Here is a 17,306-nt window from a genome sequence, read left to right as displayed (position 1 = left end):
TGTTAGTCAACATTTGGGCCAGCTACCGTTTTTTTTTTTTTTTATTTTTGGAATTTAAGGCGCACCTTCAAAGAATAACATATTTAAAAACCTTTTTCCAAACATCAGGTGCACCGCATTATAACGGGCACCTTCAATGAGTGACATATTTGAAAACATTTTCCATACATAGGGCATTATAGGGGGCACCTTCAGTGAATGACATATTTTAGAACATTTTCCATGCATAAGGTGCACCACATTATAAGGGGCACCCTCAATGAATGATATATTTAAAAACCTTTTCCATACATAAGGCGCACCGCATTATCAGGGGCACCTTCAATGAATGTCATTTTAAAACATTTTCCATACATAAGGTGCACCGCATTATCAGGGGCACCTTCAATGAATGACATATTTTAGAACATTTTCCATGCATAAGGTGCACCACATTATAAGGGGCACCCTCAATGAATGATATATTTAAAAACCTTTTCCATACATAAGGCGCACCGCATTACAAGGGGCACCTTCAATGAATGACATTTTAAAACATTTTCCATACATAAGGTGCACCGCATTATCAGGGGCACCTTCAATGAATGACATATTTTAGAACATTTTCCATGCATAAGGCGCACCGCATTATAAGGGGCCTGGTCCGCATTTGAAAAAAATCATTACTTTTAGGTGCGCTTTATAGTGCAGAAAATACATGGCTGAAACTTTAACCTTTGCCTTGAAACCTTCATTCGCTTCTCAATTATTATTATTATTATTATTTGTACAGCTACACGGTTACGTGTCCAAGGAGCCGCTAACGCTGCAGCTGTTCATCGGCACGGCGGACGAGCGTCTTCTGCGTCCACACGCCTTCTACCAGGTGCACCGCATTACGGGCAAAACCGTATCCACGCCCAGCCACGAGGTCGTCTGCAATAACAACACCAAAGTGCTGGAGATCCCCCTCCTACCCGACAACAACATGAGAGCCATGTAAGTTGCGAGCATCTGCCATGCTAACGACCAAGCTAGCCGTGTACCATCAACGCTCCAGTTGCATCGTCGGATAGTTCGTATTGCGCCATTCCCGAATTTGGTCGGGTTTTAGTTGTTCTTGTTTGGGTGCCGATGAATCGCTGGTCAGACCTCTGGTAGTGTTTTCCCCATCCACATAGCATTTGCTTTTTGTCCATGTTAGCACTTTGTTACAACTTCAGCTATTGTTAAAGCGCTATATAAACCAATATTCTGTTTAAAAAGTCTTCTTTTATTAGTTTTATTGTTTATCAATATTCTAATAATTACCAACCAATATTCTAAAAATATTTTTTTAACATTTAAATTCGTTTTTTTTTAGTCTGATAAAATCACCATTCCTGAATTTGTTCAGGTTTTGTTTTTTCTTGCTTACGTGCCGATAAAGCGCTGGCCATGGCCTCTGGCAATGTTTATCCCTCCCACAAGGGGCAGCATTTCCCCTTTTTCCATGTTAGCGCTTTGTTACAGCTTCAGCTGTTGTTAAAGCGCTATATAAATCAATATATATTACAGTATATTGTATTTTGTACAACCGCCCCCATTTCAAGCTCATATAACTCCAGACCCATATAATTTAGGAATTAACTCTTTTTCTGATGAAAGAAGAGAGTGTAAGGTTTCTAACGCTGTATTGAATGTTTATGTAGTCCTGAAACTCAATATTCTATGAGTCCTGGAATTCAAGTGACGATGACAAAAACCCTGGCACTGGAGTGGATGCATTTTTTAGACATATCTGGCAGTAAATGAGTTAAAGGTCATCTTGAACACCTATTTCTTTTTTTTTTTTACCTTTTTTTTTTCTAGGATCGACTGTGCGGGCATCCTCAAGTTGCGCAACTCGGACATCGAGCTGCGCAAAGGCGAGACAGACATCGGCCGTAAGAACACACGCGTGCGGATGGTGTTCCGGGTCCACATCGGACAGGCCGGCAACAGGACCATTTCCTTGCAAGTTGCCTCCAATCCCATCGAGTGTTGTGAGTGACGCCTTTTCCTTCTTCAACACTTGGAATCTTAACAACCCTCATTTGGATTGGATTTACCTTTATTAGCCTCGCAGTGGAGACATTTACATTTCACAGCAGCAAAGTGATGAAACTGGAAGTGGAAAGGAAAGGAAGAAGTAGAAAAACAAAATACAGGAACTATTTTACAAAGATTCCACGGCATATATTTTACCTTTTAAGACTCGCGCTGAATATTCAGGAAGTCTTGTTTTTGAGGTGGTGACGATTCCTGACGTGACGTCATGGAGGGAACGCCCCCTGACCGAGAAAGCGACACACACAATGCATATTGGGTACTTTGTTTGGTCTGAAAACTTCGCGTTGATGGCGAAATTAGAAGGAAAACACATAAATAACGCGATGGTGAATCGTTGTGTTTTCACCAAGACTACTATTTGATTGTAGTTGACACAAATTCCCAGCAGACAAATCAGCCCATTTCCAACGGAGCTTGGGCGCCATCTTGTGCATTTTCTGGGACGCTACATTGGAGTCCTGATGGCTCGAATTGATACGGAAGGACTTCTTTAATCGATTGCAAACATTTATGCTTTCCTCTTCAGAACAATTTGAATCATATTCATAACTGGATGAGTCACAAGAAAGCATCTTTTCCGAATCTGAAGCCATTTTTTAAATTCTAGAGCAAGACAAGACGTCCTGGCGTGACGTCACGAACAAGGGGGCGGGACCTTCTGAGACACGGCATCTCTGAGGTCATTTTGAAGTAGTTTTTGGACAATTTAAGTCATTTTATTGGTGTTTTGCATTTGACTAAAAATATCAGCCTGTATTTTTTGGGTATTTTAGATGCGATAAAACGCTTTTCTGATGTCAGTTAGGAAACAAAAAAATGGTGTCGGTTGTCGTTTAAGCACTTGCTGTACCCTCTTTATGACATGAAGCAGTTCTAGATGAAAGAGGAGAGGATCAAAGCTTCCTTTTCACCAGTGGATCAGGGACGTCATGGTGGAATGTGCATGTGGTACTACAAGCGAAATGTTGAAAGCAAACACGAAGCTAACTAGCGAAGCTTGGAAACCATAACCCTAATTTGAAAAAGGGGTCAAGGGTCACATTTCTTGAAAATCTCCAGGTTTGAAATTCACTATTTCCGACAAGAAGTTGGGGCAGCAAATTTGGGAGTAAGCAAGAGAGTAAGAAGGTAAAAAAGAGAAGAGTGAAGTCACGTCCAGCGAAAATAATCTTGGAGTAAATATTTAGAAGAAAACATCCATCATTTTACAGAATACATAAACTGATGACGTCGGGATGCTCGGGGTCAAGTGGGGAACGGGTGCAGCTCATGAACTCACTTTTGCTCTCACATAAACACGACTGAAATACTCTCACATGCACGATTTTCGACTTCATCTCACGCACGCACGCACACACACACACACACACACACACACACACACACTACTGAAGCTCTCACACAATTACCAATGCACTCACACATGACTGAAATGCTCTCTCATTCAGAAAGGTCCAACTCGAAGAAAAAAAAAACTCGAGCATATGAGACCATCTCATTAAACATCTGCGAGTTGATCAAGAATTCTCTTTCGACCACCTCTCATATATTATATTTCTCTCTCATATTCAGCTCAAAGGTCGGCCCAAGAACTGCCCCTGGTCGACAAGCAGAGCTTGGACACCAGCGCTGCCCCCGGTGGCCAAACCATGAAATTGGACGGGCATAATTTCCAGGCGGACTCCAAAGTGGTGTTTGTGGAGAAGGCTCAAGGTGAGTGAGTCGGTGTGTGTGTGTGTGTGTGTGTGTGTGTGTGTGTGTGTGTGTGTGTGTGTGTGTGTGTGTGTGTGTGTGTCTCCTGGAGGAACCCCAGGATTTTTTTTTTGCCCACCCCCATCTGAATCTCTTCTATCCTTGCCAGAGTGCCACATGTGGTGCACATTAATGTCTGTATTTTTAACCCAGCACATTTACATTTGCACAACTTTCCATTGCCTTCTTCAGCAGTGTGTGTGTGTGTGTGTGTGTGTGTGTGTGTGTGTGTGTGTGTGTGTGTGTGTGTGTGTGTGTGTGTGTGTGTGTGTACGTGTGTGCGTGTGCACGCTTTTGACTGGGAGCTATTTGGGTTTGGAGGCAAAAAAGAGAGAAAGAGGAGGCGGTTGGTTTACAAACAGCAATTTTCCTGATTGGCCTCAGAGGGCTAAAAAACGTGACGTTTAGGGTGATGCACGTGTGCTTACAATAAAAACAAGGGAAGCCTTTGCATTGTTCCATCTAGGGAGGTGGCGTGGCGTGGCGGGGGGTGGAGGTGGAGGTGGTTGGGGGTCATCACCGCGTTTGTGACTCCCGCCCGGTGGGTGTCAAATTTGCGATAACAGGATGCGTTTCAGTTGCCAAGTCAGACGAATGAAAGGAAAATGTCACGACACACCAGCAGGCAGGTGGTTTCCTAAAGCACACCCGCATTATGCATTCTAAACCCATAATCCAGTTTTAAAACCCTGATTTGCAACGGGAACCTTTGTTTGAAAACCCTCCAAACCCTTGAATCCCTAATTTAAAACCTTACCGCAGATTTGAAACACAAATTTCAAGCCTTAAACAGTATATAATGGAGAATAAGAAGTTATCATATTGAGAAGTTTCATGCTGTTATATGCTTCGTCAACATGTGTGACTCGAATACACAATTGAAGCACGGACAATCTGGGGTCAATCTGAGGTCAACAGACACAACAAGTTAAACTGTCATCTTCATCGAGGAGATCTGGCCTTGGACAGAATTTAGGACTTGGGAAACTCCTTTATCACCGAAGCACTTCACGACTTGAAACTCCTTCACAGGAAGAGCTCATTAGCCAGGTTACACATTTATCAGTTCATGGAAGAGACACTGTTTTATTGCTTACAGCTGTTCGTGCTTAGAACTCAAAAGGTGTGATATTCTAATCATGAAAACTATGTTTTACTAATGTATCACTTCAATTTGCATATACTCTCAATAAATAGCTTGGCAGAGGGCTGCAGAATTCAGGCGTCTGTCATGAATGGCTGCGTCTCCTGCTGGCAGTAAAGACAATCTTTCTAGGTTCGAGTCTTTGTCCACAGTGTCCGATCGAACATCTTGAGAGTTTTGAAAAGCGCTTAGAAATTATATGTATTATTATTATTATTATTATTATCATCTCTGACAGTGTAGGTTATCAAATGACCAATTTGGCAGCCATTTTCCATCCTTAAACGTCTTTTAGACTTTTGGACCTCGTCGAGGGTTTCCCTTACTTTGGCGCCCCGTTTCGCATTCCCGGGCAATCCTTCCACCGATCCATCCGTCCAATCCGTGTCCTCGCAACGTGACCGAGCCGCTTCGCTTTCTTGTTGTCGTCTTATTATATCATTTGGAGGAAGTTTCCAGAAGGATTTTCCTTGCCGGAAAGCACGTGTCAAAGTTTTCCCCTTCAAGTTCCACACGTGGGCAGGAAGGGGTTACCCCCGTCGTGTCCATTCGCCCGCTAGATGGGCCGCCAACACACAAAAACCATCAATTGTTTCGTTTTCTGCTTAGGAGGCCAACAATCTTCGCCGTGTTTCCACTCGGTGGACAAACAACGTTCCAAATGCGTGTGCGCGACCATGACTCACACGAGAGGAAAGCCCTGCTTTCCCCTTTAAGAGCCTTGTGTGTGTTCCCACCGGAGTTTCTCAGCGCTCGTTTTATCTATCTATCTATCTATCTATCTATCTATCTATCTATCTATCTATCTATCTATCTATCTATCTATCTATCTATCTATCTATCTATCTATCTATCTATCTATCTATCTATCTATCTATCTATCTATCTATCTATCTATCTATCTATCTCTAGATTATGTATGTATGTATTGATGTATATCAGTATTTATTTATTTATGTATTTATTTATTATATTTGTATTTAATTTTGGAAATAACACAGTTTACATTGGTATTATATGTAATCTATACACATTGGGTATTTTAATTTATAAATGAAACTAGTGCCTAACAGAACCTATAGTGTTTTGAATTTAAAAAAAATACAAATAAAATTATAATAATTGCAGGCTTTATATTTTTTAAGCATTAACATATTTTCGTATTTATTTATTATTCTGTATTTATTTATTATATTTGTATTTAATTTTGGCAATTAAACAGATTACATTGGTATTATATGTAATCTATACACATTGTGTATTTTAATTTATGAAAGAAACTAGGGACCCACAGAATTTATAGTCTTTTTAAATTAAAATAATAAAAATAAAATCATAATAATTGCAGATTTTATATTTTTAAGTCTTTTTCACATTTATTTATTTATTTATTTATTTGAGGATTTATTTATTTTTTGTTTGTTTTTTATTTTTGCTATAGGGCCAAAGAAACAAAAACACAATTTATTTGTATGAATTTAAAATATATACAGTAGGTTTTTTTTTTGCGTTATATTCCCCTATCTCATGCATGGCCCATTATCAATAATCGACTATCCATGGAGCTAATCATTCAATGTGCAAACAGCATCGTAATCCCATAATCCCGCGTGCGTATTGTCATTTTTTTTCTCTCCCCGTATCTTGTTGAATTGTTTATTTTCGCGCCCTAACAAAGCTTTGAGCAGAATTTGACACCGCCCAAACAAATCCTGATGCGGACAAAAAAAAAGGAGCAATTTCCCAAATGGGGTCATTTATCGGGTTTCGGCATCAGAAAGGCATTTGGGGAATAAAAAGCGCGCGGCCGTTGGAGATTACAACACCGTATTTCAGGCGAGGCGAGGCAATCAGGGCCAGTTGATGTTATCTTGGCTTTATTTGTGTCATTGTTGCTGTTTGCAGGTGCGGCAAAGCAGGTGGGAGAGAAAGTGGATTACAAAACAGAGACGCGGTAACAGTTTTAGTGGTTTGGCATCCCCCCCCCCCCCCCCTGTAACCTGGTAACATGATAATCCGTCCACTGTGGTGACAACCGTCCCTGAAAGGGTTAAAGGACAACCGACACCTCCGGACAAGTTGCGTCCATAATTTGTAAAATGACTTGAATGACTTCTAGTGAGCGTATTTTACAAAGATTCCACCGCATATAGCTATATTTTAGCCTTGCAGTGGAGAAATTTACATTTCACAGCAGCAAAGTGATGAAACTGAAAGTGGAAAGGAAAGGAAGAAGTAGAAAAACAAAATACAGGAACTATTTTACAGCAATATTTTACTTTTTACGACTCTAATAAGTCTTTAATAAGTCTTATTTTCAAGTTGGTGACGATTCCTGACGTGACGTCACTGAAGGAACGCCCCGGACCGAGAAAGCGACACACAATGCATTTTGGGTACTTTTTTCGGTCTAAAAACATCGTGTTGATGGCGAAATTAGAAGGAAAACACTTAAATAACGCGATGGTGAATCGTTGTGTGTTGCACCAAGACTACTATTTGATACTAGTTGACACAAATTCCCAGCAGACAAATCATCCCATTTCCAACGGCGCTTGGGCGCCATCTTGCATTTTGCATCGTGCATTTTCTGGCCGCTACATTGGAGTCCAGACGCCTCAAAATGAGACAGAAGGACTTCTTTAATCGATTGCAAACATTTATGCTTTCCTCTTCAGAACTATTTGAATCATATTCATAACAAGAAAGCATCTCCGAATTTGAAGCCATTGTTTTGATTCTAGAGCAAGGCGAGACGTCCTGCCGTGACGTCACGAACAAGGGGGCGGGACCTTCTGAAAATCCCCAATTCGCAGCTCATTTTGTTGCATTTTTAGCACACTAAGTCATTTTTATTGGTCTTTTGCTTTTGACTAAAAATATCAGCCTGCGTATTTTGGTTATTTTAGATGCTATAAGACGTTTTTCTGATGTCAGTTAGGAAACAAAAAAAAATGGTGTTGGTTGTCCTTTAAATGTCTCGACATCATCTCCTGAGAGATCTTGTGCAAAGTTTTTTGTGGCATAGGCAACCGAGACAAGGATTCCCTTTGAGCTCACGCATTTGGTGTTTACCCTAGCTTACCACCACGCTGCCGCCGCCGCTTGACTCACGACACCAAAGTGCCTCCACCCAGACCCGATTAGTCAACACAAGGGACCCACTTGAGTCCCGTTAGAACGTCAGGTTGACCCATAAGTGTACTGTACGCTATTGTACGTGTTAGCTTTAGCGCTCATGTCAGGAGAAGGGGGACTGGGTTTATTTGGAAGGAGGGGAAGAAAGGGCAGGGGGGGTGGCGGGGTACGTGGGGTGTTAAAATATTGGATTTTGTCCAGCACGGTGGGCCGGAGAGCTCAGAACCATATTTCGCTCTGAGGGAAGTTAGGCATGTCAGTGTTAGGGGGCTGTTGAGAGGTGGGCTTCTGGATCAGCATCGGGCCGAGCAGATGTTGCCCTCTTGTTTCTGGAACGTTTTGCGGTTATCAAATACGTTCTTTTCATTTATTTTACATTTTTTTCAAATGCCGCAAACGTGGGGGACCCTCGGCTTCGGTGACGTTTTCCACCAGCCAGATTGGACTTTCACAAAGAAAGTACAACCGTTGACTTTAAAAGCTCTATTGATGTCTTTTGGGTTTTTTTTTTTTCTTTTAAAACCAAAAACGGGGCTCGATCCAAATGAAACACACAACCAAGTTCAAATACTTCTGTCACATTCGGTACCTGCTCATCATCAATCCAACTGTAATGGAGACAAATGGAAACACTAGCTCCCAACCAATGGCGCCATCTTCCATTACCTTCTCCAAGGAAGGTTTTCACCAATGTTTTTGTGGTTTAAAAAGTAAACAAAAACACTCAAGTAATTTTCGCAACTTTTTTTCATGGACACGGGTCAAAATTCAGATATATTTGCAGTGTCTCGTTTAGTCCTGCTTCAAATTTGGATTGTTCAGGTCTTGGAGTTTTGGACTAGACTCTGCCCACTTGTTTTAGTGTGCGAATTCGGATGACTCTTGACAAGCAGGTCAGATTTCCATTTGGGTCCATTGCCGTTTTGGAATCTTCCACGTTCCTGCTCAAAGTTCAGTCTTGATGCAGGGTAGGCGCTTTAAATTTGAGGCGTTTGAAGAGCCTCTGGCTTGGAGATGGGTGTGGTAAGGTTTTGATTAGGATCTGGTTCAATCTTTAATGTAGGTCTCTGAGTGCTGTCAGGACCTCATAAAACCTCACCTTGGAATATGGTCCGGAAGAAGCACTCCAGAGTCCCGTCCCAGTCTAGGATCCAACCCCAATCTACTTGTGATTGACAGGTCCATTGCCGGTTTGGGATCTTCCATGTTCCTGCTGAGAGTTTGGTGTTTAGGGTTAGAGTATGTTTTTGAGCAGGATCTGGTTCAATCTTTGGTGTAGGTCTCTGAGTGCAGTCAGGACCTCATAAAGCCTCACATTGGAATATGGTGTAGAAGAAGCACTCCAGAGTCCCGTCCCAGTCTAGGATCCAACCCTAATCAACTTGTGACTGACCGCGGACTGATCCACTGTGATCAGTCTTGGGAGCTGTTCGCTCCCTTGAGACTCTCAAAAGGAAATAAACAGTCTGAGAATCTGAAAGAATGGAACAAAGCGTCTGAAGAGTCCAAAAATGCGATGATGAGACGGCACTCCGACATCCAAAATTATTTGGTTGTTGGTGTCCGGGGGGTGGGTTGGTGGGAGTGGTGGGGGTCTTCATCCAAGCAAGAGATGCCTGGCCAGTGAGGTCACGGGCAGCTGGAAGACCGCTTTGTGGTTGGAAAACTTAATGGGGGAACACGCATTGGCTTTTCCGGCGTACACAAAGACAAAGTGGAAGCTGTCAGTGTTGGATCCACGACACCTCAGACTCTCCCGTACGTCGACAGATCAAACTTCGTGAGCCGGTTCGAAAATGTCCAAATTATGGTCGTAAGGGCTTTATTTTCACTACCACTCAATCGACAGTCGTCAGAGGTGTCCAAACTACCAAATTATAACTCAAGTTCAGATAAATTGCGGTCAAACTAGCTAGCGCGGAAGCTGTTTCTAATATTCTGACCATTCATTCCCGAATATATAACTCCCAAATATATTGGAAGGCCCCTCAATGTTGATGCAGAGCAGACTGTAGCCAAAGCCCCGTCAGAGGCGACTTTCCAGACGCGACGGACTAACGAGTTCACCAGCTGCGGTCGGGATTCCGCTCGCGTCGACTCGTCAGGGCCCCGCACGAGATGTCGCTCATCTCCTTTGGAATGACTCAGGGCTTCATTCTTTTTTCGGGGGGGGGCATCAGATTTCTCAGTCTCTCCGAAGGGACGTGAACTCAGACGGTGTGACGTCGCCTGCTGCTTTCTCCATCAGTGATGTAACAGATGATGATAGCAGTGCTCCTTCCACTTTTTCTCTTGCATTTTCTTGCTTGGATGTTTTTCCTGATGGCTTTCTTTGTTGTCCTTTTGCAGATGGGCATCACATATGGGAAACCGAAGCCAAAGTGGACCGAGATACCTCCAAGCATGTAAGTTGAACCGCTGTGGACAGTTTGGTTGCGAGTCTTCCAGTCCATTCAGAAAATTCGGAATTCTGAGTTAAAAGTCGGAATTCTGAGTTAAAAAGTCGGAATTCTGAGTTAAAAGTCGGAAATCTGATTGAAAAGTCGGAATTCTGAGTTAAAAGTCGGAAATCTGACCGAAGAAGTCAGCATTCTGAGTTAAAAGTCAGAATTCTGAGTTAAAAAGTCGGAATTTGGAGTCAAAAAGTCGGAATTCTGAATTAAAAGTCAGAATATTGAGTCAAAAAGTCAGAATTCGGAGTCAAAAAGTCGGAATTCTGAATTAAAAGTCAGAATATTGAGTCAAAAAGTCGGAATTTGGAGTCAAAAAGTCGGAATTCTAATTGAATGTTTATGTAGTCCTTAAACACAATATTCTGTGGGTCCTGGAATTTGAGTGAAAATGACAAAAACCCTGGCACTGGAGCGGACACGTTTTTGCACATGGCAGTGAATGAGTTAATCAAAAGGAGCATTGATTCTGTTCACTGTCATTAAATTCATACAAATGTCCCTATTTTTCATTTGTTTTAAAATCAAGAACTTTTCACGATTAGTGCCGTCGTGCTTGCTAGTCTTTTTCGGGCTTGGAAATTTGGCACCGTTTTTTTTCCTGGTCAACTTCCTGTTTAGCGGAGACGCCGGTGCGGCGGGCACGGAGTGTGGGAGAACCCGGAGCAGGGAGGGATTAGAGGGTGTTTTTCTGTGAGGCGCTGCACCTGCTCCCAGTTTTCTGTATACAGAAACACACACACACACATTCCCGTTTCAAAGGTTTTGTGAGGTCCGGATAACTCCAGATAAGGAGTGAGGACCACCGTTGCTGATAAGTTTAGAGAAGAACTAGGGTTACATTTGAACACTAAATGTCACCCCATTTCCCGCTTCAACTTCTGTAAAAACAAAGCAATAAAAAGTGGACTTGAAACTGAAATAACAGCAGGAGTGAGGTTTCTGAATGGCTACATTCAAAGTCCTCACCCCTGTAGTGAATTTGGTTAAAATCTCATTTTACTTTTTGTGGTATGAACTTTTTCCTCTCATTAAACACGCACACACACACATATAAACACACACAGTGAGTAAAAAGTGTGTGTATCCAAGTGAAATGAAAATACACACCAAAAAATCATTTTGGGTGAATTGTGAGGACCTCTCTGAAACTTTAACAGATGTATATAGAGACCCTCTAAAAGCCTTTAGAATGAAAAACTTGTGAGGACCGGCCCAAAGGTCCTCACAGGTCAAAAATGTCCTCACTATGTATGGTATAAAATGTTAGTGGTCCTCACAAGACTAGTCATACAAACATACACACACACACAGATTCGCGAAAAGTGCTGGAACACTTGGCCCCGTATTGCGCAACACCTCACCGCCTCCGTGGTGGACACGCAGAATTTGTTGTGCTCTCGTGATGATGATTAAAATGACAAACATCACATCTGGACGAGTGTTAATTGTAAAAAAAAAATGGCAATTTGTCTTTGGAATGAGCTCCTGGTGAAACGTTAAGTCTAAAAGTCTTCTTGATGCTGGTTTTTGAAGAAAAAAAATGTTGAACACATTGTTTATTTTTTGACAGTTGACTCAGCATGAGGCCTGCTTTTGGTTTTCCCGATTTTTTTTTTCTTTCTGTCTTTGTTGTTGTATGACTTATTTTTGTTCCATTGACTGCAGCACTTTGTGAGCAGACATGTTTTTTTGTTGTTTTTTTTTAAAAAACTCCCCTCCTTCCTCCCTCAATGCTGTCATGTGTGTACCGGGTCGCTGATGGCTGAGCTTTTCCAGGCTTTTTAACTCATTCACTGAATTCTTTTCTTTCTTTCTTTCTTTCTTTCTTTCTTTCTTTCAGAACAGGCTCCTGGTAGAAATCCCGCCTTACCGTAACCAGCATCTGTCCACGCCAGCGCAGGTCAACTTTTACGTCTGTAACGGCAAACGGAAACGGAGTCAATATCAGCGCTTCACTTACGTGCCTTCCGCAGGTAAGCGCGACATTTGATGTCACTTTATTGTCTCCGAATCGCATCCATTTCACGCTCAGGAGCCGCCATTTTGTGTGTGGCGCCGTTGTTTCTCATGTAGAGTGATACCTCAGTTTACAAAGCCCTTGGCTTACGAACTTTTCGGTTTACAAACGTGGAATTTATCAAAATTTTACCTTGGCATATGAACTGTTTTTCGGGATACACACGGAGCTGCCACAATGAGTGATGTGTCATTCACGAACGAGCCCGTTCTCCTAACAAGAAAATGGCAGCCGGCTTGTTTTGGTCCTCTATTCCCCGCCACCAGTCTTTGGTTAAAGCCACGTGATTGGTCAAAAACGCAGCAGTGAGGGGAGGTGGGTTTCAAACATTAAAGAGACAGGCAGACGATAGAGAGAGAGTGATAAAATGGATAGCAAACAGTTAAATTTGGACTCGTTTCAACTGTGATAGTTCAAAGGCAGAGTGTTGACTGCAAGGTTAAAATATCCCATCAATCAGGCTGCACAAATAACCCATACAAGCCATCTGTACACTTGATGCAAAAAGCTATCAACCCAGCAAACAGAACACAATTGATGAGGAACTAGGTAAAATTATCACCGACAAGGGATCATTGCTCAAGATGAAGAAGAAGAAGGTTACGATCCTCATCATGTGTTTAATGCTGATGAAAGGGGCCACTTCATTCCATCAAGCCATCAACGACCATTACAAAGATAAATAAAATGACTTTATTACACAGTACAGTTTATTTCTTTCATTATAATACCACAGCACATTTATTGTACATAAAACAAGGTATATTTTGTGTAGTTTTAACGCTTAGAAAGTAAAAAATGATGTTTTATGGGGACCTGGGAACGGATTATTCTAATTTGAATGGTTTCCTATGGGAAATTAATTTTTGGGATACACACTTTTCGCCTTACACACTCTGTCTGGCAACCAATGAAATTCGTAAGCCAAGGTATCACTGTACGTTTGCGGGATCCAAAGAAAACACACGTCTGTTCTCCCGCCGCTTGTTTCTATGAGTCATCAGACACAAGGTCTCATTGATCATGTTTATTTGGGTATCCTAGCCACAAGCCCACTCGCGTGACTCACATCCGCCATTTTGCTTCTTTTCTCCCATTTAGTCGCGACCATCAAAACCGAGCCCCGGGACGACTACGACGCCCCTCTGTCGTGCGCCCCCCTCGGGCATCCCAAGTCGTACTTCCTGTACACTCCGCAAACGTCGGCGCCCAAAACCGTCTCGGGTTCCTCCCCGAACGCCAGTCCCAAACTGCACGACTTGTCGCTGGCTCCGCCCTTCCCCGCGCCCCACGTCTCCATCATCCAGGAGACCCCGGATCGCTTCCAGCCGCCGTCCCGGCCGTCTACGCCCGAGGGGGGGTTCTCGCCCGGCGGCAGCCCTTCCAGGGTGGCGGAGAACGGCGGGCGGCCTTCGTTGAGGGACGACGGCAGCCCGCCGTCGTTGGGTGTTAGCATCAAGGAGGAACCGCAAGAACTGGACCAGATGTACCTTGACGACGGTGAGTAATATTTATATTTTATTTTAAACATACACTTGGGGCGACCAATCAGTGGCACCCACTGAAATGATTGGCGTCAACTCCCCGACGCTGCCCATTAGTGACAGCCGATGATAAGCTAGCTAGTCATCTGGAAAGTTCCAGAAAGCCACCTGACACATTTGCCACAGCGGGATGTTTTCAACGCGTCTATCAACTTTCTGTCCACCGTCCCCGCCTTCTACCGTCCGTCCAATCCCAGGTGTCCTCTTTTTACGGAAAGTGAGTCACCACTCGCGCTGTCTTGACCGTCTCGCCTGGTTTCCCGCGAGCTAACGAACGTACAAACGAGCAACCGCCGCAAGGCCCGAAAGCCACGGCAGGCTAGGACACTATTAAGCCAATGATTTACGTGTCAGTAGAAATAGCGCCCGGTTGGACAAATGGCAGAAAATCTGTCTGTTTTATGTTGAGATTCAGAAAACAGACGCTTCCCCGCCTTCAAGATGTCTGCAGCAGCTGCTACGTACCGAAAAAAAAAAACATCTGCTCAGTGGGAAGCAAAAAAAATTAATACAGAAAAGGCTGCACGTCCATTCTCCATACCAAGCGTTTTTCCTCACAAAATCCTTTTTTTAAACCCATTGAAGAACAGTGGTGACAGCATGCTTAAATGGGTTAATATTTTATAATAATAATAATACATTTCATTTACAAGCGCCTTTCAAAGCTCTCAAGGTCACTTTACAGTCACAGGATTAGTTTTTCTGTGGGTGAGCAGCGGTAGCCACATGCGCCAGCGTTCACTCAACCGGGAATAACTCAAATAGATCAAGTTACCTAGCTAGCTAATAGATAAAATAATAGATAGCTAGCTAGCTAGTTAGTTAGACGGCTAATCGATAGCAAATCGATAGCTAGCTAGGTAGCCAGCAACGGTGACCGCGTTCAATCGGGACTAACTCAAATAGATCAAGTTAGCTAGCTAGTTTATAGAAAACTAATAGATAGCTAGCTTGGCGTTTTTAGTCGGAAAAACACGACCATGTCTAGTAAGCAGTTTTTAGTTTGAAAAAAAAAAAGACCATGTATAGTCAGGCGTTTTTGGCGAGAAAAACGACCATGTATAGTAAGGCGCTTTTAGCACGGAAAAAATATAGTAAGGCGTTTTTAGGCCGAAAATAATGACCATGTATAGTAAGGCGTTTTTAGGCCGAAAAAAATGACCATGTATAGTAAGGCGTTTTTAGTTTGAAAAAAAAAGACCATGTATAGTCAGGCGTTTTTGGCGAGAAAAACGACCATGTATAGTAAGGCGCTTTTAGCACGGAAAAAATATAGTAAGGCGTTTTTAGGCCGAAAAAAATGACCATGTATAGTAAGGCGTTTTTAGGCCGAAAAAAATGACCATGTATAGTAAGGCGTTTTTAGGCCGAAAAAAAATGACCATGTATAGTAAGGCGTTTTTCATCCATAAAACGACCATGTAGTAAGGCGTTTTTAGGCCGAAAAAAATGACCATGTATAGTAAGCCGCTTTTAGCACGGAAAAAAGGAGCATGTATAGTAAGGCGTTTTTACGCCGAAAAAAATGACCATGTATAGTAAGGCGTTTTTAGGCCAAAAAAAATGACTATGTATAGTAAGGCGTTTTTAGGCCGAAAAAAATGACCATGTATAGTAAGGCGTTTTTAGGCCGAAAAAAATGACCATGTATAGTAAGGCGTTTTTAGGCCGAAAAAAAATGACCATGTATAGTAAGGCGTTTTTCATCCATAAAACGACCATGTAGTAAGGCGTTTTTAGGCCGAAAAAAATGACCATGTATAGTAAGCCGCTTTTAGCACGGAAAAAAGGAGCATGTATAGTAAGGCGTTTTTACGCCGAAAAAAATGACCATGTATAGTAAGGCGTTTTTAGGCCAAAAAAAATGACTATGTATAGTAAGGCGTTTTTAGGCCAAAAAAAATGACTATGTATAGTAAGGCGTTTTTAGGCCAGAAAAGAACCATGTTTTGTGAGGTGTGTTTAGCTGCTTAGTGGTTGAGTGGTTAGTGTGTTGGAGTTGCCCTGCGGAGGTGCAGGGTTCGAATCCTGGCATCCTGTATCATGCGTGACTACAGAATTTATGGTCCTCTTGGTGCTCACGCTCAACCATTCGAACATTCTTGCTCTGCTCATTACCTGCTTGGTGGTCAAGTGGTTTATGTATTGCAGTTGCATGTGGAGGATCTGGGTTCAAATCCAGCTCAGTCCGATAGCAAGGCGTTTTTGGCCCAAAAAAAACACCTTATTATACGAAGGCCTTTTTGTGCCAAAAATGCCTTACTATAGTAAGACATTTTTGCCCCAAAAAACGCCTTGCTATAGTAAGGCATTTTTGGCTGAAAAAAATGCCTTACTATAGTAAGGCATTTTTGGCCCAAAAAAAACACCTTATTATAGTAAGGCTTTTTTGGCCAAAAAAAAAAAACGCCTTGCTATAGTAAGGCATTTTTGGCTGAGAAAAATCGCCTTACTATAGTAAGGCATTTTTGGCCCAAAAAAACACCTTATTATAGTAAGGCTTTTTTGGCCCAAAAAACGCCTTACTATAGTAAGGCATTTTTGGCCCAAAAAAATGCCTTACTATAGTAAGGCATTTTTGGCTGAGAAAAATCGCCTTACTATAGTAAGGCCTTTTTGGCCCAAAAAAACGCCTTACTATAGTAAGGCATTTTTGGCCCAAAAAAACACCTTGCTATAGTAAGGCATTTTTGGCCCCAAAAAAACACCTTGCTATAGTAAGGCATTTTTGGCTGAGAAAAATCGCCTTACTATAGTAAGGCATTTTTGGCCCAAAAAAACGCCTTACTATAGTAAGGCATTTTTGGCCCAAAAAAACACCTTGCTATAGTAAGGCATTTTTGGCCCCAAAAAAACACCTTGCTATAGTAAGGCATTTTTGGCTGAGAAAAATCGCCTTACTATAGTAAGGCATTTTTGGCCCAAAAAAACACCTTGCTATAGTAAGGCATTTTTGGCTGAGAAAAATCGCCTTACTATAGTAAGGCATTTTTGGCCCAAAAAAACGCCTTACTATAGTAAGGCATTTTTGGCCCAAAAAAAACGCCTTAGTATAGTAAGGCATTTTTGGCCAAAAAAAACGCCTTGCTATAGTAAGGCATTTTTGGCTGAGAAAAATCGCCTTACTATAGTAAGGCATTTTTGGCCCAAAAAAAACACCTTATTATAGTAAGGCTTTTTTGGCCAAA

The 17,306-nt window shown here is 42.2% G+C and overlaps 1 protein-coding gene across 1 annotated transcript in view; it reads left to right on the top strand.

The window, feature by feature from the left end:
* Positions 1-17,306, top strand: part of LOC148883159 (nuclear factor of activated T-cells, cytoplasmic 1-like) — a 43,091-nt gene that overhangs the window by 11,673 nt on the left and 14,112 nt on the right. Inside the window, exons 4-9 of the mRNA XM_088987009.1 lie at positions 773-978; positions 1,831-2,003; positions 3,643-3,783; positions 10,454-10,509; positions 12,398-12,530; positions 13,676-14,074. Of these exons, the coding sequence (XP_088843135.1) occupies positions 773-978; positions 1,831-2,003; positions 3,643-3,783; positions 10,454-10,509; positions 12,398-12,530; positions 13,676-14,074 (1,108 nt within the window). The remainder of the gene's footprint in view (positions 1-772; positions 979-1,830; positions 2,004-3,642; positions 3,784-10,453; positions 10,510-12,397; positions 12,531-13,675; positions 14,075-17,306) is intronic.

This window comes from Hippocampus bargibanti, linkage group LG20 (assembly GCF_051943395.1).
Source record: "Hippocampus bargibanti isolate YZ-2025 linkage group LG20, ASM5194339v1, whole genome shotgun sequence".
NCBI classification, from domain to species: Eukaryota; Metazoa; Chordata; class Actinopteri; order Syngnathiformes; family Syngnathidae; genus Hippocampus; species Hippocampus bargibanti.
This window is presented reverse-complemented; position numbering and strand designations above follow the sequence as displayed.